This window comes from Cylas formicarius, unplaced genomic scaffold (genome assembly GCF_029955315.1).
Source record: "Cylas formicarius isolate icCylForm1 unplaced genomic scaffold, icCylForm1.1 PGA_scaffold_2__14_contigs__length_35257938, whole genome shotgun sequence".
Lineage (NCBI taxonomy): Eukaryota > Metazoa > Arthropoda > Insecta > Coleoptera > Brentidae > Cylas > Cylas formicarius.
This window is the reverse complement of record NW_026844319.1, coordinates 15,454,651-15,479,913: the sequence shown is the minus strand read 5'-3', so window position 1 is coordinate 15,479,913 and position 25,263 is coordinate 15,454,651. Positions and strand designations below refer to the sequence as shown.

General features: G+C 36.0%; 1 protein-coding gene across 1 annotated transcript in view; it reads right to left on the bottom strand.

Annotated features, from left to right (window-relative positions):
- Positions 1-22,779, bottom strand: part of LOC132697896 (transmembrane channel-like protein) — a 43,418-nt gene extending 20,639 nt beyond the window's left edge. Inside the window, exons 1-5 of the mRNA XM_060663639.1 lie at positions 22,645-22,779; positions 8,515-8,659; positions 8,278-8,461; positions 7,942-8,191; positions 7,456-7,644 (exon numbers count right to left, since the gene is read on the bottom strand). Of these exons, the coding sequence (XP_060519622.1) occupies positions 7,456-7,644; positions 7,942-8,191; positions 8,278-8,461; positions 8,515-8,659; positions 22,645-22,767 (891 nt within the window). The 5' untranslated portion in view covers positions 22,768-22,779. The remainder of the gene's footprint in view (positions 1-7,455; positions 7,645-7,941; positions 8,192-8,277; positions 8,462-8,514; positions 8,660-22,644) is intronic.
- Positions 22,780-25,263: the final 2,484 nt, after the last annotated feature.

Genomic DNA, 25,263 nt, shown 5'->3' with positions numbered 1-25,263 from the left:
TATTCCTGGGTAAGTTGCTTTTTCATTCTTTTGTGACTTATGTATTCCTTTTTCTCGACTCCTAGATACTTATACAATTCATACTCCATTTTTCCTCGACACATGTAGACGTTCAGTATCAGCTAGTGGGTGATGCATCCAGGAGCGTAAGAAGCTTTCTAGTTTTTCGATGTAGGCATTTTATTTCATCGGTTTTCCAATTTGTCACTCCAGAGCTGTATAAAAGAACAGGAATTGCAAATTGTCCTATGGCTCGTAGCTTATTTCTGCTGTTCAACTGGGTGTTTAGTAGCAGTCTCACTCTTTTGTTATATCCTTTTTTAACCCCTCTTTTATTTTAAAATGGTCTAGTCCGTCACCCTCTTATATCTCCAAATATCTATAGGTCTCTTCACCCTCAAGCTGTTTAAAATCGCTCACTATCATATTTTCTTTCTTTTTTAGCTTGCCTCTTTTGAATATTGCTTTTGCACACTTTTCTAGCCCAAACTGCATATCAATATCTTTCCGTCTCGCTTTTGCCTATCAGTTTTAAGTCATTCATGTAAAGTAAATGATTTAACTTGACATTACTTTAAGTGTACCCTGTGTTCGTTCTGTTTAATTCAGTAGAGAGTGGTGTTAGAGATATACAGAACAGTAGAGGTGAGAGCGAATCTCCATGGAATATCCCTCTCCTTATTATAATGCCTGGAATTGTTATTTCCGAGTCTCTCGTTCTTAAGTGCAGTGTGGTACTCCAATTCGTCATCATATTTGGGCATGTCTTTATAAGTTCAAGGCATTTTAGGATCCAGGAATGACACTGTCAAATACCTTTTTATAATGGATCCAGGCTAGAGTTAAGTTACGTTTGCGTTTTCTGCAGCCCTCAAGAATTTGATTTGATAATATGAGCTGATCTTTGCAATCCTTAGATCATTTGCAAAATCCTTTTTGTTCGGGAGGCATTATTTTGGCTTGGTACATATATGCTTGAATTTTTTGAGCCGGAATTGCTGTAAAGTTTTTGTAGGTCCTTGAAAGACAAGTTATTGGACGATAATATTTTACTTCGTGTGTACCCTTATTTTTTGGTATCAGATGCGTTTTCCCTATTGTGAGCTGCTGCGGAAATTCCTCGTTTACCATTAATTTATCATAGTTATTGGTTACGTACCGGTGCGTTGCTGTTAGTGATTTCAACCAGAAATTAGGGATGCGAAAGTAATAAGTCGGGGATAGTCGAATTCTAACGCAGTTTTTCTTCTGACTCTTCCTTCCCGTTATTTTTTTTTTTTATTTTATATTTTCAGTTATTGTTTCTTGAATGGGGTCTTTGTCAAGAGGTCGCGGAATAATGTCTTCTAAGTTTGCGACTTTGGTATTCAGAGTCTTTCTAACATCTTTTTTAATAATATCAATCACCATAGGCATAAGCTTGTTATTCTTTAGGCAGTATTTTAATTCGTTCCATAGCCTTTTTCAGTCCATATTGGGTCTGACTTGTGGATTTCTTGTTCTCCACTTTTCATACATTTTCTTCTCAGTAGCAACGGAGGTTTCCTGGCAATTGATATAGCACCACATTATCTCCCATTGCTCAGCTCTTGTCCATCGTATCCTTGAAACTGCTTCATTGATTTTTGGGTCAGGTAATGCTCGCGGGTTACAGGCTGCGGTCCAAGATGAGTGTCCTCGGTTTGGTAGCCTTCAGGTTGCTTATGTTGCGAATGATCACTTAAATCGATGTTTGCGCTTCCGTTGTTGTTACTATGGGAGCTGGTTGTTCGAGTCACTGTCCTGCGGGCAGGGGCGTCTTCGTTTACTAATATCAGAGACATTGCCTCTACTTGCCTGAGGTACTTTCCTACTTGTTGTTTGACATTATATTCTCTATCTCTTTTAGCATTAGTTAACAAGGCCAAAGAGTAAGAAAACTAAGCCTGCGGGAGAATGGGATTATTCATTATTATTATTATTAGTTTCATTATCGTTATTATTCTTATTATTATTATTAGTATGATTATTATTATTACAGTGTCAATATTACTCAGGATAACACGCTGTTCATCAACGATCCCTCATCCGTTGACCAATCCAGATTCGATCCGGATATCCCGACTAAAGTTATCGTTCATGGATGGACTCACGGGAAAGATGTTCCTTGGCTAAGAGAGATGCGAGAGAGTACCGTCAAGGTATAAGCTTCACCCATATTTATAAAACCGTAAAGTTTTTAGCAATGGCCGCGACTTGCTTATGGAACGTTATCGTTGTTGATTGGGCGCCATTATCTCACGTGATTTACATCGAAGCCCGTCTGCATACGCCGGTTGTGGCGAAGCAAGTCGCGAAAATGCTGTTGTTTTTGAATGGTTATGCGAGTATTAAAATGTCATCGGTGCACATCGTCGGGCACAGCATGGGCGCTCAGATTGCTGCGTTCACGGGATATAAAATAAAAGAAGCGATAGGGGAATCGATCGGGAGGCAAGTATTGCGGTTTTGACAGTTTCCAAGAATATTCGCGACATGCGTCATGGGATATTGGGTCAAGGGTTTGAAGTAATTCAGTATGAGATGAGTACTTTTAAAAAAGAGTAGTTGTAAAACGATCTAGTATATTATGTGGAAAACGGCATTTCAGTTGAGACCATTAGATTCTGGGCACATTTTTCCAAAACAACACGAATACATTCAATGACACGACCGTCAAAATTGACATTAACGTCAAAATTCAAACCGAGCGGTAATATCCCGGAAATGTCCGAAGTGGCTCGGATTAGTGGAAAACGAAACTGACGTGGGAAAATGACACTTTCCACATGCTAGATCGGTATATAATTAAGTATTTTACATAAGGGAGTAGAAAAATAGTAATAGTAATAATATGTTCAGAATAATAAAATATTTATTTATAATTTATAGATTTTGCGCTTCATCTGTTTTATATTCTGGTCGCATTTTGAATCGTTGTCGGTCAAGATTAAATTCTCCATTAAATTAACATTTTGAGTATGGTCGCAAAAAAAAGCATTAACTCTTGAATAAAAATTGGGTATAATCAATGAAAGTAAAAAATGCATTAAGATATTGGCGGAAAAGTGTAGTGTCTAACGACTTAAGTTACCGTAATGTTACAAAACAAAAAATAAGTTAAAATTTTGAAGGGAGAGGATAGCAATTGGAATTGTCTAAACTTAAATTATTTTCTTAAGAAACTTTTAACACATGTAAATTGAGATTATCCACTATACCAAATTGATAAAAACATTATTCTAAGTGTTTTTTAAAACTGTATTTTGGATTTGAGTGCGACATAGATATGGAGGACTTCGATTAAACAGAAAATATTCCCTTTGCTCCAGTGTTATCCACCAAATTTTTTTTAATTTGAAACAATTTTCATGAATTGGCAACAATTTAGCCAGAGACACTGTCATCGACTGTCTTAAGGCGGTACAAATAAGTTCGTGTACGGTGGATTCTAAAAACGAGGATGCAGTGACCAATGTAGCAAACCTGCCCCAAACTTTTGCAAGTTTAAGAGCCTTAGACATCATTTTTCCTAGTTCGAACAAATAAATATATTAATAAATAAATACATGATCTCCGACTATTTTAAAGAATATCAACTGTATTTTAAGGTAATGATATTATAAAATGTATGCATGTCCACATATATATTTGATTCCATATTGCTGTTAAGCGATTCTACTGTACACCTCTTAAATGAAAGTTCGTTCTTTGTCGTAAGTCGTAAACACCCCAGTGTATTTATGTTTCACGCTAGAATAACCGGGTTGGACCCGGCCGCACCGCTGTACGAATGGCCACATGTCGAATACCTGGATGAAGTCCTCGATCCGACTGACGCGACATTCGTCGACGTTATCCACACGAATGCGAGAGGCCTGGGTATGGTCACACCTGCAGGTCACGTGGATTACTACCCCAACGGCGGAGAAAATCAGCCCGGATGCGGATTTTGTAAGTCTATCCTTATTGGGATAATAATGTCCGATTCGTCGACATAAGCCATACGCTACCTGGCGGTCAAATGTAATATGATTGGGTATTAAATTGAGCTTACTGATTTGTTATTATTGTAGTGTAGTGTGTAGTGGTCTTAAAAATCTATTGTGGAGAACTATTTATTCTGTTTCATTCTATTTTTTCCAGTTTACAAGCATTGGAGGGTAATATTTTGGCCTTATTTATGTGTGCAGTTTTGTTTTGTTTTTGGCATCCAGAGCTGAAAGTTCAAATAATTACTATTGTGTACCTAAATGTCACTCCTGGGTAAAAAAAGATTCAAATAAAGAGATGAGTTTTCTTTTATTCTCCAAAAAGCATAAATAGAAACCAAATCTCAAATTCGCTCTACAATCACCTAATCTCCCAGTATATTACATCCTCGCACACAAGTTTACTTTATTATTTGATTTTTCGCAGGGGATTGCAGCCATTTAAGGTCTTGCGAACTTTGGACCGCTTCCATTAAAAAACCCGATCTATTCCGCGCCTACCCATATAAATCGTGGGATGAGTTTCTGGAAGAAAAGGTCGAAGGTCTACAGGCAAGTTTAAAAACAAGCTGATGGGAGGTTAGACTTTTATGGTTGAAGTTCTGAAAATTTATTCGTACATAAGTGAGGTCGATATATCGATATAATATCCGCCATTAGTTTCTGGTAATTTTTGTATAACACCTTTCTATACCAATCTTTGAGCGGTTTTTTCCGAAATTATGCGTTTTCCCTATTTTTTTGTTCAAAACAAAGTTCCAATTAAATAGTTATTGCAGTTATATTTCAATTTATCTCATGTTGGGTGAATACAGACAAGTTTACTCTCTAATACACAAGGGTGCTTACAATACGCTATTTTACTGGAGGAAATAAAATAATGAATATTTCCCTTTAAATGATATATCATGTTCCTTCCTATACCTAAATATTAAGGATTCCCAAATAAAATCAAGTTTCTATAAAAAATAACAAAATTTGACATTTAATGCAATTACACAAACGTCACGAAAACGTTACGTTATATCCCAAGTTTTCTTTTGAATCTTTGGTAGATGGCGCCCTAATCGCAATAAGAATTGCAAGGGAAAATATTTTATGTTTTATTTAGAAATTTTTTTCTCCAATAATTTTTTCATAAAACTTACATAGTTTACAAACAAAAAATTAAATATCAAAAAAGAAATTATTTTAGAAAAATAATTTAGTTCTGATTAGTTTTAAGGCAAAACAAAAATACAAGTTTTATATTGTGCTTATGCTTCCAAGGAATTCCCAATTATTGAATTAATTAAAACTCTATTATTAAACAATTAGTTACTACATTATAGATTAAATTAGGTCGTATTTGGGATGCATACTAATTAACAGCAGCAGTAACAATTTTTTATTTCTAAACGGTAAGTAATATGAAAAAATTCCGGTAGAGAAAAATTTTTCTAAATAAAACATAAAATCATTTTATAACTCCATTATGTCATTGCACAAGTAGAGGTAGCCTAATTCAAGCCCCTCTACTCATTAAAAAATATATGCATTAAGTGCGTTGCTATAATAGAAACACTTGGTTGTATTTCATTGCCCTATTTTCGTTTTTAAAATAAATATATTATGCAACAAGTGCGGTAAACGGCATTTGACTCACGAGTGATTTATACTATACTTTTTCTACGACCGTTAGCTTTTGGTTACTTTTTCGTGAAACAGCACGAATAAATTCACTGATATGACCGTCAGAATTGACAAACGTCAAAATTCAAAGCGTGGGAAATATCTCCGAAAACATCCGATTGCTCCCAAACCCGTGCGGTAAAATCCCGGAATTGTCCGAAGTGGCTCGGATCCGTGCTAAGCGAAACTGACGTGGTAAAGTGACGCTTCCCGCACGCTAGATCGGTGGGTAATTAGTTATTTTACAAACGGGAGTAGAAAAACATTATTATTCCTATTTATTTGCAGCGCAATACCTAACGGTTGGACTTTGACCCAACATTTAATCACCCCTTTTAGTTTTTCGCATTCGTTTTAAAACTCTCTGGTTATGGAGAAGTTACCTGAAAATGTTTGTTTATTAATATTTTCGTAACAGGTTGAGGGAAAGTTTTAACAAGAGAAAACAGTTTTACCTTATCGGTGCATGTACAGTCTGCTTCATAAAAATATTTTTTTCTCGCTCTAGGCTTATCCGATGGGAATAGCTGCCAGCAAGAATATTCCTCAGGGGACCTATTTCTTGGAAACTGATGATGAATACGAACAATATTTAACGACGAAAACTACTATCCAAGATAGCTTCAACTTATAAAACACGTACGAAAATCAGGAGACGGGTTTCATTTAAATTGCCCCATTTTTTGTAAATTTGGTTGAACCATTTTTCGCTGAATATGTGTTAAGATTTGGGACACAGGGTTTTAAACTTACATACGCATCGCATATTTTTAAAGAGTTTTGGGTTTTTCAAAAATATATAGCCGTATATAGTCATAAAGTATAAATAAAAAATGTAACATATAAAAACAAACAGATCTAGTATGAGCGAAAGCTACACTGTGCTGTAAAGTATCAAAGTTGTCGACAATGTTTTACTGACAAGAAGAAGTCTCTGGTAACACATTATACATGGTGTTATTGAAATAATATCATATAATTTACTGAATGACTCGGATAGTTAAGGGACGAAAGGCAAAAATTCTTGTTATAACGGTTGCAGCCAGGCCAGAGACGTATTTTACAAAACCATAAGTGTATTCTTGTAATGACAGGTGAAATTTACAAGTTAAGAACTTGTAAACTTGTTATGTACTTAAGTTCTTCTACTCAACTAAAAAGTTGCAGCTGTAGTTTTAAAACACTATACATAAAATACTGTATATATTATCGTTGGAACAAAATGTGGTCTTGTACTTCTTAGTCGCAAAAAGAAGAAGTTATTCAACTACGTAAAAGAAGTGTGTTTAGATCCACAATAACTTATATGCTTCTTCGTTACCTTGCTGAAAAAGCTTCAATACAAAATGTCTTTACTATCTTTTCTTTTAAGGTAAGAACTTTATTATTATTTATTTATTAACGCTGATTCTAAGTTATAAACCAAATCTTTAGGTTACATACAATGTTGTCGGCAGGTTCTTTCCAGTTTCTTTTTGTCCATTACAAGTGTTACAGACAATTTGAACTTATTTACTAGTTACTAAAGTGAATTAATGTTGCTGAAAATCAAATTCAGAACAATCGTTTCGAGATTCTTCGCGATTATTTATTCAAAATAATGGAAATGTGTTTAAAAGCTTAATGTCAATTAGTGATTTTAAATTGTTACTCATTCAATCCGGAATTATGAATTAAATTTGCTGATTAATGTTATAATTACCAGGGCTCATTTTGTATAACCTAAACTCACTAACCTTACTTGTTGAACCTTAACGTTTAACGAGTCACTTACTTCGGGGATCGTGACGAAGGAGATTATGACCACCGCTATCACGATGTTCACCCAGAACAACCACCTCAGAAAAATAAAGTACGATGCGACGACAGATCCGAAATGAGACTCGATCTCTTTGATTTTAAGCTCCCAGGGAATAAACCACATCGAAAAATTCGTCAACTCTCGCTTCCACCGTTGCCATTTCTATAAGGAAGGAGTTAGTAAAAAGAATCCAAACACATTATGTATCCTGTCCCACTAACTATACACTACTACTAAGTTATTATTAAAGAGGATTTTTAGCTAATTTCAGATTTTTTGTATGCTAAAGAAACTGGTGGGGGAAGGTTAAATCTATTTCAATTTAAACTACTCCACATTGGGACTTTTCATAGATAATAAGAAATAACATAACTATTGTATTTAAAATTTTTCGCTAAAATTAACTACTATGGAGACATAAAAGGATCCCGCTACCCTACGTAATAGGATCGTTCTTACCTTGATGATGTAAATATTCCATCTAGCTAGCATGTCTTTAGTGGAGTGACTTTGGGCAAGTCGCTCTTGCAGCTTGCCCTCGTGCTTTTTGATGTAACTTTTCGCCTGAACCACGAGCTTGAGCTTTTTTCTCATGTTCCAAGGCTGCATCTTCACATTACCCAAGACTTCCTTGTGGAGTTTAATATTTTCGAATATCTCCTCCTGAGTCACCTCGTTGTTAAGGTTGTCGTCCACCGTTATGGCAGTACTAAAAGTCGTTTATGTAGTTTCAAATAGTCACAATATACTAATGGACTAATATTCAGTTTTAAGCACTAATTAATTAATTCTTACTCTCCGGAACTGGTGGTAAATACAGACGACCTCCTTCGTCCGTTATCTAGACCGGGCATCACATCCAAAGGAGAACTAGCACGTCGATTCCTGCGTCGTGAACGCCGCGACGACGCCCGACGCTGGATAATCGCATTCACGCTGGCCGAATAGTCCTCCTGATCTGAGTCCGCTTGAGTCCCGTCTAAAACCATATGTGCAAAGACAAATATAGAGCTTGTATATTCGTCTTCTCACCCTGGATAGGCGGGGGTGTTTTGTCCATAGTCTCGGCGCCTGAAGAGTTCGAACTCGTAGTGCCTTTCGGATCAATTTTGACGGAATCTTCAGCAAAGGTGACCGAGAGTCGGTCTATTGAGGGTTGAGGAGAGGTGGGCTCGCCCTAAAACGTACAACGCACTGCAATCCACTGCAATCTTACGAAACAATTGAACTGCCCCAGGGCACATACGTGGCGCGAAAGTCAAGAGAATTCTGACCGAGTATATTCTCCTTGAAGAGAGGCGCGAGGGAGGTCATTTTCGTTATTCCTTAGACAAAAGGGGGTGTAAATGGCATAAACGAACGGCTTATAATTTAATCAGAAAGCTGAAAAGCCTTCGGACACGCATTTGCTCAATCTTCGCCGTCTATAGTGACCCCACCCACCGCGAAACCCTTTTAATTCCTTTTTGCGTCCGCTTTGTGTTCATTTCGCACCACACGAAATACTTTCTCCTTAATTGTACGTGGTGCGTTAAAAAAATATTAGTTTTTCCGCTTACATGTCACAACAAGAGTAAAGTAGACTAGGCATTTATTAAAGATATAAAGATTCAAATACACTTAGTTCCATGTGCGACGAAAAAGTTTTCGAATTATGTTGTATTAGGTTCAATTAATTTAGTCATTTGTGCTATATATAGGGCACCTATAATAATAGAATAATTACAATTCGTTTACAATGTACGATACTTCTGTTTAAACAAGAATTAAGTCAAATTGATTGGGTAACATTTAGAAAAAGAAACACGAGACCTGCATAATTTTTCAAGATAGTTATAAAGGAAAACAAAAGAACGAGAACAGAACACACAATGATAAACTTGGTAAATAATAAACAACAATATTAAAAATGTAAACTATATAAAAAATATAAATATAAATACGAAAACATTTCCACTAAATTCAAATATCTGATACTTTAACAACTTGACGATCAGGTTGATTGCGAAAAAGCTGGGAAGAGGGAAATAATCCCAAAGGATAGATCGCGACAGTAATTTTTTTCTGTTTGAAACAACACCAGACGAAATGAAAAAAATATGTAAAAAAAATTGCGGTATCGATGATTTTCCAGAAAAAATCATTTTCGAGATATCTGAGGATGATTTAAGCCTTATTAAGTTTCTCCAAGGAAATGTATCCCAAAAATTTCAAAGTTTCAAAAAGCAGAGCAGACCCACATTGCAAAAGTTTTTGTAGGATGCTTTAATAGAACGGAAGGTCTACTCAAAGAGTGTTAGCTCAAATTGTCACATTCATGAAGTAATTGATAATAAAAACCGAAATTTTGGGACTTTTCTATGACTATGCCGGTTCGTGAAGCTCCAGAATATCGGTTAAAGGAATTCCACATAAATGGTTAAAATTATACCTCGAAGGTAAACAACAGATTACGTGGGTTACCATAAAAAAAGTCTAAATCACAAGCCGCAAACGAGGGTGTTACAATTTTGAGAGAATGGTGTGACGACAATAAGCTGGCATTAAGTGCCACCAAGTCACTAATTTTATAGGTTTGTTTATAATAATAATAATAATAAGATTAGCCAAGAAAGTCGCCTGAATAGGGTAAATCTAGAAATCGTTTCTTAGGAATAAAAATGGACCAAAAAACTTTCAAACTAAATTGTTTTCTAATAATAAATTTGAGGGAAACGGTCACAAAGGAAGAGCTAAAAAAATATGGAATAGCTCAATGGCACAGGGTTAGTAAAATCGTCGTGTTTGAAACACAGAAAAGAATGATACGTAAACCAGAGATCTACACTTTATATAATTAAAAATTAAGTCTCTCAGATGCATAGTGGCCTAAGCGCTAAACGAAAGTTTTAAGAATGATTGATTGATTAAAAAATAAAGTCCAATGTTAAACTAATTTTTATGTTTTGTATTAGCATTTCATTTGTTACTGAACTTTAGAAACTTTTGCAATTTATAAGTCTCACGATGGAAATAATTCCAAAACAATTTCATTTTTTATAAAGAAAAGTTAAATGTGTATCCAAATAAAGTGAGTATAATTTAAATAATAAAAGGTAATGTCATTTGAACTATCGATTTCGGCAGTAGACTAAATTAAAATGGCATGCAAGTTTTATTACTTTATTATGTGAATTTAAACGTCGCACAAAAACACAAACATGTAGCAATGGTGTATTTAAAATAGTAAAATGAACACACATTCGGTGCACAATATAAGATATCTGTTACTGTTACACCGTCACAGATGTAAAGGCCTGGACAGTCACACGACTGTCGCTGCAAATATAGGTATGCTTGTCCCAGTATTCTTTTATGAGTTTCTAGTGAGCACACACCAATATCACACATACCTCTGCCTGATAGATCCAAGAGCAACATATAGCAACATATATCTATACCCTAGGTTTGCTGCCATATATACCAGCTCCTGTTTCAGTATATTTTGGACCCGTCCGTATACCAGACAAGCCCATGAGGCACAAGAATATTTACTTCGGAGCAGAGCCAGTCGTCCTCGCTCGGATGTTTGCTCTATGTGGTGCATGCAAGCATATAAGGTGTCCCTCTGTCTCGGACTTCCTGTTTCCCAGAATGTGCAATCTAAGGGCTCTCAGATGCGAGAGCTCGAGTCCTATGAGGGCCCCCATTGACGCAAAGAGCTGGTCACCTTTGTACTCGTCCTAGAGCACCATACGAGGGCAGCGTAGAGAATGAGTGGTCTTACCACCATTAGTTACCATCAGTTATGTCCTCAAAGTCAACGGCATATCCACAGATATGTGTACGCCTTGTGGGTCATTTCATTGACGTGAGTGCTCAAGAGGGCTCGGAGTCAAAGTTCACTGTGCGGACCGGTTTGAACGTCACGCCCTGCAGAACATGGAAACGAGTTGCACCTTGCTTCTTGTTGTTTGTGAATAACGACAGCTCCATCTCTGGGTTTTCGAGCCACCTCCCATTCTTTGTCCGGTAATACCTTCTCAACTCGAGATTTGAGTTGATGAAACCATGTTGATTACCGTACAAACTCTTTCCATTTGCACAAGGACCTTCTTTTAGATGCTTGTTGGAAAGGTTGTAGGCTCTTAAAGGGTAAGAATTAATTTTTGAGCACCTCCAATATGACTCTATTGCAAAAAACAATTTTAAAGGGATTTCATTTAGACCCTCTAGCTTTGATGCTTTCAACACTATAGAGGATCTGTATACTTATTAATTTTCAAAAGTTAACCATAAGTAACATACTAAAAGAAGAAGAACTGTGTTGCCGAACGCCGTGAATAACTCTGTATATTTAAGGCGGGTAATCCGAGAAGCTTTAATAAAAAAACAATACACTAATATGACAAAAGATTGTACGCCCTAGGGAGGCTTAATTAGACCGCGCCCTTAACGGCGTGATGTATATACTCGCGAAACGATTATTATTGGGGTGGCGGCGGCGTAGCCCTGACTCAGCTAAAGGTGGCCTTTCACGGCGACGGCAGAAGCACTGAAAGTAATTCGTAAAACTTGCACCAACGTAACATGAAGCAACGCTATTATGTATTGAACTGACTCTGACGTTTAGCCATACTCCTAAAACCGAAGGTCGTAGGGCCGGGTTCGTGAACGAACTATTTCAAAAAATGGAATCTCTAAGTCAAATAAAAGATTTAATCCCCAAATATTTAAATTTGTTGATTGAAATAAATCCAATCCAGAAGTATGAACCGAGAACATACTCTGTTTCTTAGACGTAGTATTGCATTAATGATGACTGTAGAGAGTTCCGAGAGTGGCGAATAGACGGAGAGATAGTTGACCTTACTATGCCTTAGCATTTCGAATTATAGTTACTTCCTGGCAGTTCTTGACAATGTTCCTTGTTGAAATTGCGAACGCAACGCAAAAGAAAATTTTATTTCTCATGGGCTTGTTATAGCCTGGATACTGCCAGCTACCACTGAAGAAAATACTAGAAAATACAAACTCTCTGATTTACGAACAATTTAAAAACTAAAATACGAAGTTAAAAAAAAATTATTCCAATTTATCTGAACTTTACGAAATACCTTGTTTTGTTACACTATTGCTCCAGTCTGTATATCTAACAATGTGGCCATCTTGTTGACATAATTAAAAAAAATAAACTAACCAACCAAGAGCGAGGCTATACTACGCGAAATCACATAAACTTTGAAGCACTTGACACACAAATAGGAACCAACTACCTAGCCATCACAATAGATGACAAACTCAACTTCAGAGGGCACATAGACGCAAAGTTATAAACAGAGAGGAGGAAAAAATGGTAAAGTTAAACAGATTGCTGCCGAGAACAGGCAAGAGAAGGATGCTGTGAAATGCAAAGCAAAACAATATTTTATGGTGGACTCATCGAGATCAAAGCGAAATACAGAGAAAACGTTCTTAGGGCATAAAGAAACGTGGTTCATGTGATGGCACTCCTCAAGACGACTTCTGCGGTTGGGCTATAGGCTCTTACCTCTCCATCTCAGGGTCGTGAAAAAGAAACGCATTAATTAATTAAATTCGTAATTTAATAGTGAGGTAAGACAATGCCTAGGCTAGCTCATTAACAACCGAGAAAAATTAATAAAGAAGAAAAGAAAAAAATATATATATATATACTAAACCAAAGCCAGGTTGGAAGGCGGTGAAGGGCACCTCGGTCAATCCCGGAAGGTGGTAGGTAGGCGCCACGTGATTCGAAAAAGGTAGACTTATCAACCCGAGGTTCCAACCCGTAAAGGAAATAAACAAGTGAATCACGAACAATAATTTATTTCCTTCAACCTGGTGGTAGGTGTGAGTGTCAAATCTCACCTTCAAGTTTTGGCGGTGCAAAAGAATGTAAGACACTATAATTTAAGGCTATAAGTTCCGCAAACCGTTCTTGAAGAGAACAGGCCACTTAAGCTACCCAAACCTCAAGATGTCCCGAACGTTACACAGCTGTCTGTCACTATCCCGGGAACCAAGCCAAGATGAGATTGAGCCGGATGGCTCAATGAGACAGCCGCAGGTGGGCAGTCTCAGTTAACCCAGCAAAGTCCGTCCGGAAAGCCGGCTGCTCGATAGGGGAAACTCCACAACTAAACATGTACCCAAGAGACAGCATACACTGCAAGACACCAAGCCTGGTCTGGTATTCCGGTGAAAGGAAAAACCACGTGGAAGGTTTGCGGGAAACGGAGCAACAATACGTACAATACTCGATTCGAGGGTTTTCTGGAAATATGGGGCAATGACAATTCTTTTCAAAATCCCTCGTTGAGGAAGATTCCCATTCCAAACTCCAAATAGATCCAAAAGTATGGGAAGTCATAAATTAGTGACCAATTCACATATCCCCCTCTTATTGGGGTAGCACTACCGGCTCAAAAAGAAATCGGTCACACAAAAGAAAATCTGCCACAACCCCAAGCTTCAAAAGCTAGCGTACAAAAAAAATGCTAAATTTTACCATTGAAATATGAAACCGTCACAAGGCTCGTGACTAATGTTATGCCAATTAAATTACTGATAAAAGAGTTGATATAGTATAAACGGGATTACAAGGGACAGAGAGGTAGCAAAATGAGATTAAGGCAGAGTCCTGACATGGACTAAAGCTTTCTACTAGGCTTGCCTATTTTTTCATTCATCATTAACATTTAAATTGACGGTAATACCTAACTTATATAAAATAAATCCAAAAGCAATGGGGTAGGTAAATAATAATAATAATAATAATAATAATAATAATAATAATAATAATAATAATAATAATAATAATAATAATAATAATAATAATTTATTGATGTTAACAACCCTACGGTTTTACACAAGTCAGAAAAAAACATTGAGAAAAATCTACATATATGTATAATTACAAAGGCACCGCGACATAACATAGAAAACGCTAAACATTATTAAAATTAGTAAAAAAGTCATCAAATGAGTAATAGGCCCCATCCAGCAGAAGTGATTTCACCTTAATGGAGAATTGTCTCTTCAGCAGCACTCTAACGCTTAGAGGCAATAGATTAAATAATTTAGGTCCGTAATAGTTATTATAATTTCTAGTCTTTTTAATTCTTGAGTAGTTAATCAACATATCATTTCTATTTCTGGTGAGATGGTGGCAAACATTAATATGAAGAGGATATTGATCCTGGTTGCTGTCAGTGTATTTTAATGCCGAATAGATATAATAACATGGAACAGTTAATATTTGGAGATCTTTAAACTTTGCTCATACGTCATCCCTCTAATTCAACTGCGTCATCGCCCTGATGGCTCGTCTCTGTATAGAAAAAACTCTTTCGTTATGTGACGCGTGACCCCAAACTAAAATTGGGTAGCTAAATAATCCCTGAAAGAGTGAAAAATATACCATTCTGACCAAACCGCGCAACAAGTACACCACCCTGGAGAGCTTCTCACAAAGACCAATAATATGTTGCTCAAACGTCAATTTCAGATCAAGCAGAACCCCAAGACAGTTCACATGTAATGGATTGTTGAAAGTTGACTCGCGTAAAGAAAATATAATTTTTTGTGATTTTGATTCATTGAGGTTAAGTTTGTTAGCATGAAACCTCTAACTAGCCCCGGACTGGTGCACAGGATGGAGATCCTGTGCACCAAGTCGTTCTCAGAATGACTTCGACAAGAAAAGGTAGTTTCATCAGCGAACAATATACAATACAATGTCAGCAACACGCTCAGGGAGATCGTTTATATAGATCAAGAATAGAAGAGGGCCCATAATGGATCCTTGGGGTACTCCATGTTCAACAACTCTAATTTGTGATGATTTTCCATTCAGGACCACGATCTGCCTCCTGTTGGGAAGATAGCTTCGAAGGAATCCAACCGATGAGAAATCCACACCATACCTCAGCAATTTGCTCAGAAGAGCAAGATGCCGGACGCATAGGACTGTGCCAGAGTACTCTCTGCCTTCAAAAGCTGCGTAAACCTGATATATAATCTTTTCAATAATTTTACCGATTGTGGGGATAATAGATATTGGACGATAATTATTTATATCATTTACATCGCCCTTCTTGAAAACTGAAATCACTCTAGACAACTTCAAGGAATTAGGAAAAATACCATCGACTATACACCTGTTCGTCAGCTTAGTCAATGGAATAACTATTAAGTCTTTAATGTAATGGATAATATTGATATTTATATCATATTTGTCTTTACTATCATTACACTTAAAACTGGTCAGGATGTCTCTCATTTCAATATATGAAACTTCACGGAAAGAAAAACGCTTATCCGTATGCCCCCTCATAGATTCAGTCGAATTGTAAGTATTAGCAATATTTGAAGTTAATTTATTTGCTACGTTTGAAAAATATTCATTAAAATTGTCGGGAGTGATATCCAGTGAATGAAAATTTGATCCACTCTTGCGTTTCCTATTGATGACCTCCCATGCTGCCTTAGAAGTGTTATTGCTTTTGTTTATGTAGAACGAGTTAGCAGACATTTTACTTAACTTTATTTTCGCCCTGTAAACAGCCCTATGAGATTTTATTATATTTTCAATATCGGGAAATTTAGGATTTTGCTTTTTGATATCCCGAAGAAGGTTTGGCTAGTCTCGCATCTCTCGTAATTCGTCGGTATACCATTCGATATTTAATTTGGTATTTTTAACTGTTTTATTCTTGAGGGGAAAAGCACAGTTAATTTCGCTTATGAGTATATCAAGGAATGTAAACCAAACCGAGTTATAGGCCTATGGCGAACAGTGTGCACCCTGTCAGTTGAATTTGTTGGGCAATAAATCTTAAACTTAACTCCACAGTGGTCAGACAAACGAGTATCAATGACATCTACCTCACACTGATAATCAAAATTTATAAAAATGTTCTCCAAACAGTTTTGCTGCCTGGTTGGGACATCAATTAGACCTTCAAGGCCATGGGAGAGCGTGACAGGAAGCGACGCTTGTTCATTTTGTTTTTGTAATTTTTAACATTTTCTTGGAAATGGATATTAAAGTCCCTAAGCAAAGCAATTTTATTATTTCTATCATCAATGACGTTAAATAGATCGTTGAGTTTATTTAAGAAAAGATGAATATGCTACGCCAAAAATCGCTACGCCAAAGATGTGGTTGTGAGTCAGAAGAAGAGACTGCAAATCACACAATATTTAATTACGACAAGCGGAATGACATGAGAAGTGAAGCACAAGACGGAATAAGACTCACACCAACGCCACATAAAAGGCTGGAAAGGAAAAGCAACACATCGACTGCTTCATGAGTTGAATAGAAATACAATACAAATACAAGTTGAATTAGTTGGTAAGAATTCCACACACCAGTTTGTATGAGCAGGCTAGAGTTTTCTCGATTGCCGCGCCATAAAAAAATTCGGCAAGAATCTTAAGAAGTTAAATTAGAACAAACGATGTTTATATTTTCACCATTTATTTATTGGTGACAGATGGCTGCTTGTAAAAATGAATTTTCACCAAATAAAAGCCATCTAGTTCAAGGATCTTAACGCTTACTACCGAGCGTGTGTGGCAGGCTTAAGAATGTCAAGAACGGCACTAAATTTATTTCTATTGCGAATGCAATTTGCTCGCAAAAGGCTAACGCCGGTCGTTGTGCGAATAATAATAATAATTTGTTTGTGACTGTGCTTGTCGCGATGCGCTGCGTAATCGGAAGATGAAAATTCGCTGTCTATGGGGTGCCATACATCACGAAGTGTCGACTATAATCCCACGGCGTTACGCAGACAAAGAAGTAATCAACCACAATTAGCTTTGAGTCCGACAAAATAATTAGCAAATATTATCGGTCTTTATTCAGATGTCTGCCGGCTGCTATAATTGTTTGTGGTTGATTTTCCCGGAAGGGTTGTTTAATTAAAATGGACCGACGAGGAGTTTAATATCGCTTACGACAAAACATAAACATTCACGGTAACTGCCGAGGATTTGCTCGGCATTTTACCCCACATAAAATGTGGTTGAATAGAATCATTCTTCATCTTCTGGTGCCTTATCTTATCTTGGGTGGACTTTGGTGATTACCGTGGTCCATTAAATTTTGTTTTATAAAACCTACATATTTTGAATTTTGAACGTTTCAACAAATCAAGAATCTCCAATTACTTTCAGCTGAATACTAAATAATTTTGAAGTTTATAAACAATATTAACTCGGTAGGTATCATTTATGGCTGAGTTCACAGAATAAGATTACATGACTTCTGCTTCTTTAAATTTTCTCCTGGTCCTTGCATCTTCATTTTAGCTTATCTCTGCTTCATGTTCCATGCGTCTATACCTAGACTTTTCCATTTCACCGTGTATTATGTACTAGAAACTTCAGAAGTATGGTGTGATGGAAACTGCTCTATTGTGGTTTAGGGACTATCTTTGGTGAATGGCTTCGTCTCATGGGAGATTAGCAGCAAGGTAGTGTTCTAGGGCCCCTATTATTCGTGTTGTACATTAATGACATTGACCAAATTGTGAAAAACTATTTTGTGAGGCTTTTCGCGTATGAAGCACTTCTATCAGTATCCGGAAAGAATTTCAATGAACTTGCTGAAACAATAAATTTCGAACTCAGCCTTTTACACAACTGGCTTTGCATTAATAAATTACAATTATACGTACCGAAGACTAAATACATGATATTTGGTACTAAATACAACTGCAAATTATTCCTGAAAGTAATTATCCAATCTACATTGATAATCTGCCAGTGGAGCATACTAATTAAATGAAATATCTAGGCGTAATGCTTGATTCGCAACTTAATTTCTCCAAGCATGTTGATTTCATGTGTGCAAAGATCGGCAAGAAGATAAGTTTTCTCAGAAGGGTCTCTCAAAATCTTAGCCATTGGACTCGACCTCTTATATTCAATACTATACTATACCCACATTTTGCTTATTGCAATTCACTTATAATATCTTGTAACAAGTCAGACGTACAAAACAAAGCAATGCGAACTATTTTATCTTGTTCCCGATACACTCCTGTGCGTCTTATGCTTGAATCGCTTAGTTGGCTCTCTATATCCCAGGCCATTGAAATATCTAACATTGTCTTGGTTTTCAAGATTCAACAGCAATTGCTGCCCCCATACTTACAGGAATATTTAATTCCAAGGTGCATATCAGATCTAAAAACACTTTCGATATTCAGTTTACCAGAACAACACATATTCAAAAAAGTCTTTTCAATAATGGCCTGAGACTATTCAATGCGCTGTCTTCCGATATTAAAAACTCACCCAATGTGCAGACTTTTCTAAAAAAATTAAAAAACATGTATCTGAACTTGAGTTGGATGTATACTACGAATTTTACATTCTTTGGTTCTGTGAATGTATAGTTAAGTAGTTAAGTATTATTATTATTATTATCATTAATATTAATATTATTATTATTTGTTAAATTTATTATTAATACTTATATTTTTATGTACATTTGTTTAAAATTTGTTGATGTCTAGTAGCATATTCTGCTAACAATAAACTAATTTCAACTTCAACTTTCAACTTCATATATTCAGTTCTTCCTGTCACTCTGACCGAAAGGTTGGGCATTCTTGAGGTGGCTTCTTAGAGAATTGGCCGAACTCAAGGCTGTTGTTTGTTTAGTTATTCCTTCCGGCTTCCAGTACTCTGTCAACGAGCTTAGATTCATTTGAAGATCGTCTTAGATGTTAGATGTTTCTATAGAACTATTCTCAATTTTTTCCCTAAATGTAACACTGCATCTAACATCTCACGCAAGGAATATAAACAACGCGCTAATACTGTTAATTTACTGTGACAAATTAAGACACAATTGGAAAACATACAGAATAACTGCGTCTTTCTACCAATGAAATGATTGTTTTTTTGAGAAACACGTTGCACACACAGGCCTTTAGTACTCTACCGGGTTTCTCAGTGTTTCTATTGCATTACGCCAAGGCTTGGCTTCTTTGTAGATCACGTAGCTTCGCGCAGCGACGAGCAAGACAAGTTTTTCGTTAAGTTATTGAACACCAAAATTGCAGAAAAAATCATATTTATGACCACCGGGGAGCGAAAGACATACTTTGCTCACTGACACTCACAGAAAGTTGTAGATCAATAAAAATTCATGAGGTTTTAGGTGTTCTGGTAGGATACTGGTAGAAAGGAAAGAATTTTATTTTATTTACATTTAGGAAAGTCGTCGTGGGATTAAATTGCATTTCTCAATAATTCTTAGTCGAGTAGCAGAAATGGTATGTATCATGATAGAAATACCTGATAATACCTTTCAGAATGCGACGATGTGGCTGTTTGCAGTAATAGCATTCAAGTCTAAGAAAAAATGTCATTTTACAGAGTGAGATTTTGAATGCGAGGAGAGCTCATGCAATATTTTGGAAAAATTTATAAAAATTAATCAGTCAAATAGGTTTCTAAAATAACAACACAAAAGTTAGTGAACATTTTTCAGAAAAGACACCCTGGTATTGAATTGAAGGCAGCAAGATGTTTTTTGCGAAGAAGCTTATTTACAAGATTAATCATTCATACGAAAATTCGGAGAAAACAATGATCTATCAAAAGAGATTCCACACTGATGTCACTGCCAATCATCCTGATGGTTTCTTCAGAATCAATTATCCGAAACGACGTTCATGTCCTCCTTTAGCTCCGCCTTCATATACAGAGTACAGTACAATCGGCGCCGGAGGAATTCAGAAGATTTGTAAATAGTAAAACTTATAAAGGCCAAATTATTTATACAACCATAATACTTTGGATAATTATAACATGGAGTCTGTTGATGCTAGACTGCTTGCCGACTATTTTCTCAATTACTTAACCAAACAGTAGCCGAAGGTGAATGTAGTGAATATAAGTTCCATAGGATGCGGCGCTCTAGGTAGCAAAATTGCTTTGTTTGTTTGTTTTTCTGGTATGCCTAGCACGGCTTATTTCATAAAACAACTTTTCTCTAAATTTGCTATATGTAATAATTTTTCAAATTACCTTCCAATTCAATATTTTTGGCGGTAAACCAGTCGATAAATTCTCCAAGATGAAGTTGGTGTCTTCTCTTGCCTCGTACACAAAGAAAAATAAATCAAACGAAATATATATTTTTTCCAATATTACTCTGTTTCTCTTTCTACCATAGTACCAAGGAGGCGCTTTGTGGTTATGCTCTTTTTAGATAAAAACTATATTTGTTTATATTTGGTAATTCAAAAAATTTTTACAGTTATCAACAGAAGAACTGCCATCCTCGTAAAACCCTATTAAAATTTTATTTAGGCAAAATTTCCCTTTTTAAAAATTAAAAAGTGGTGTTTTCACAGGTCTGCCTTGACTTCTCTTGGGAGGTTCCAGTTGATCTGCTGTCTTTCTCTACACCAAATGGCGGACTTTCCAACTGCAGTCATTCGACAGTTGCTTCACAGTTAAAATAATAACTTATTTATTTTCTTATAGTGGTACTCAGCTCGATTTTGTCAATAAACGTAAAGAGTAAAGAGTCTTTCTTGATAGTAAGTTTATTTTTTATTTTCACTTGTCTCATTTACTACAGAAGTTCTATGGTAAACTGAAAGTACTTTGAGTGTATAAAACGTTTTAATCTAGTGAGACTTGACTTAAATATATGCAGTTTGGAGAATTTGCAAAATGCAAAATGAGGAAGTGCTCTATAATATTTTCAAGTATGTAGTGTGACCGCTGCTATATAAACGTGGCTACATCTTGTTTAGTTTTTACATCCCCTGCATATCATTTTATTTTTAGATTTAACTCAAGAAATATAGCAGATTTTGTTCGGGTTTCCTTATTGCCTATGTCTTTCCGATATCGAATCGTTATAGAGTAGTTGTAAATGAACTAAAATTAAATTTCGATATTACGTAAAAATCATGGAAATTCATTTTTATTTCACATACTGTAATATCCAGGTACAGGAAAAGTTGAACAAAACTGGGTTAGTTTCTTTCCTATGATATACAGGTTGTGCGATTAAAAAAAATTACTCAAGTAATCAATAGGCATTCTAAGAAGAAGAAGATTTAAACTAAATGAAAGAGCACCCTGTATGATTTAAAGCAAAATCTGCTTTTCCGTTGGTCAGATACTTCTAATAAGCCATCGACTGTGCGCCACCCGGTATATCAAGTAAGATGGTAAGTGATCAAAAATGACAACAAAGCATATTTATTAGTTTCGGATTTACAACTAGGATCAAAAGTAATTTATTAAAATAATAATTTTGAAAGACGACGCAGATTACATGCCGAGAAAACTGAAAGAACACTATGAGAATTGAGGATTGAATATGAATATGCAGAAGACTGAATATATGAAAGTAGGACGAAAACACGAAGATGAAGATCCTGGACTATATATTAGAAAAATAAAAAGAGCTACAAATTATAAGTACTTGGGAAGCGTCATAACGGAACAAGGTAATTCAAAAACAGACATTCAAAACAGAGCTCAGCAGGGAAGAAGAGCAACTCAAGCGCTTAATTCCTTGTTGTGCTCCAACGATATTAAAACATGTATGAAAATTAGAATATATGAAGCAGTTGTGGAACCCATCTTAGCGTACGGCGCAGAATGCTGGCAAATGACGAAGAATGACAAGAAAGTTATCGACACAGTAGAAATGGATTTCTTGAGAAGAATGCCAAGTGTCGAGGTCGTCAGGAATGAAGAAATACGAACAAGAACAGGGAGAATACATACGAGCACTGACCGAATAGAAACTAGAAAACTTATATGGTATGGGCACGTACAGAGAATGAACGATGAGAGATGGCCAAAAAGAGCACTAAAATATACCCCCAAAAACAGAAGGAAAAAAGGAAGTCCTATGGCATAGGAAATATAATGAAGGACAGAGCAATTAAACGAGTGGAGGAATAAAGATAAATGGCGGTTGAAATGTGGGATGCGGCAGAAGCTGTAGCAACCCCTCTGTGTATATATATTTTGAAATAGTTATTTGTATCGAATTTACCATTTTCTGTGAAATAAGCGTAAAGTTTATTTCTGTATTTGATGCCCGATTTGCGATAACAATATAAACGAAGCATTTAACAGATATCATGAAATTCAAGAGCGTACCTGATTAAATTTAAATTCACCAGATGGTCGAGATCTTCCACCAAGGTCGATACGCAGGATTCCAGCGGGAGAGTTCCTCGAGCCCGAAACCTGCTCGCTAATTCTTAGCTTTTTGCGTTCCATATTGCAGGTTTCCGTGTTCGTGACAGGAACGAGGATGCACACTGGAGAATATTCACCGTCGGACAGGAAAAGTACAATTAACCCGCGACAAAAAGGGTACGAAGTCGGTTAGCGAGATTAAAACAAGCAGGGTATGTAAACGTCATTGCCTGTAATGAGGCCGCGCCCCCGCATTATCGTCGCTAGCAAATTAAAAACTGACCATACGAGCATAGTTTTCGCTCACGAGGTTTCGTGTGTACGTTATTTATACTGCCGAGAAGTAAAATAAAATTGTTATTGGTCTGTGGGGGCCAATAATATCCCGCTTGGATGTGCGAAAGGTCAAAATACCGGAACTATTTATGCGTCTCGAGTGCATTCGCCTACTAAAATCTGCAAAAAGAGGGTTTGTTTTAAATTACGTTAGTGATTTTATTTTGAATCTGATCTGGTGTGTATCAATGTATATCGTCTACAATGAAGTAATACATTACATTATGGGATCGTCAAGAACAAACAAGAAACGCATAACATAAATGCCATCTTTACAATAGACTAGACACAAAGAAGATAAATACAATTATTTGAGAGAAGAGCGGATATTTTAATTCTGGGTCCAGTGATTGGGGTGGAGAGTTTTACCTCTTTGTAAACAAGAAATAAAAAGAAACAAACAAAGCTAATGAAATTAGATTTGAAACCTCAAAAATCCTTAAAAATACCCCTAGATCTAATATTTCAAAACCTGAACGCGTTGCTCTAAATTCTCTAAAATCTAATCCCGACCTAGTAAGGAAATGCTATGGTAATAATGAATACAACTAAATATCAGCAAAAAAAAAAGATATTCTTACAACTTAGAGAAAGATCCTACGTCATGTATGGGACGCAATATTAAATCTGCTATTGAAGCTTCGTCATCACAATCTTCTAATAGCAATGAAATCGAAAGCAATCCCACACTTGGCACTGTTGTCCTTCATTACATTCAAAACATTGCTGACCACATATTAAAAGTTTTAAAGAAATATAACGTCACTTATCACTTGCCCAAAAATCTCTCAACATCTTCTATCCGTCAAAGACAAAATTCCATTTGAAATGCCAGCAGTTTACAGCATTCCATGCATATGCGGCAAAGAATACATTGGAGAGACCGGACGAAAAATATCAACTAGACTAAAAGAATATGAAAGAGCCTTAAAACTAAGACGAATAAACTCATCAGCAGTTGCCAAACACAATCACGAAATTGGTCATAAAGTTTTATTCGATAAAACTAAAATTCTTGCATGTAATCAATTCGTCTACTCACGAAAAGTCCGAGAGTCTACAGAAATTTATAAGCAACGTAACAATCTTAACCGCGATTCAGGTCTTTACTTGCCACCAATATGGGAAAAAGTCCTCCGAGACGGTGTTTATGCCCCTCATTTAGCTCCGCCCCTTCAAACAATAAAAAAATATATATATAAAAACGAAACGTTAGCTAGTTCGAGTCAACAAAAACAGACGCAGGAGGAATCCACAAGTACCCTAAACATAATTTCAGATTTATTAAAATCTGAGAATCTGGAATCAAATTTTCTCATCTTAAATGAAAAGTGCTGATCGGGAATGCATTTTCTGGTAACAAATGAACCAACATCAGGAACAGCTGTGGATTTTCCATTATCACCAGTCAGTATCTGAAAAGAGAGCCCTAGACACTTTGCACCTAAAACCAAAACACTTTTGTTATTTGGCTTATGGTCAAGAATCTCTCCGAGATTTTCTTTACCATTTCAACTCTATACACTCTATTCATTTCACATCACCATCCGGTGAAGAATTAATCGGTTAGTTTTGGTTAGCCGATATCAAAATGAATGGGAGAAGAAACTTCTGCTATTCTTATTAAAATGATACCGAAAAGTGAATATGTCTCTGTTTCCGTCAGGAGATTTAATAGTTTCTGCGAAATGTGTTTGGACCATTATAATACTGGCAGTGCCCTTCGAAGATACCAGTACTTGTGCTTCATGAAACCAGAATATTTTTGATCAACAATGAGAATGACAGTACCAAAGTTAATATAGACAAAAAAAGAATTCTGCAATATTAATTTTAACCTGATATTGACCACAGCCAGAGGGCTTTATTAACCTAGTGAAGAAGTTGGTAACATTGCATGTTTGTATTTATGTTACAGTAAAAAAGTTATCCGGTGGAAAAGATGAATTTTTAAAACAAAATAAAAAAAGTGAAATCCTTAAAGCATTAATTTCACATATCTAGAATATTAAACATTTTGAAATATAATTTTATTTTGAAAATTGATTTTATATAATTTTGGTAGGCTCATTTCAAAAATTATATGCATTTATTTCTATCACGTAGGGTTTTTTTGAAAATATTAAAGGAAAAAAAAGAAAAAAAACTTAACTCAGATTTTTTGAGTGAAATCTTTGTCTTTTTGTGTTGTCCGGACATTCGGCCGTGGGGGGCAATCCTGTTTTAAGCATCCAGCAGTTA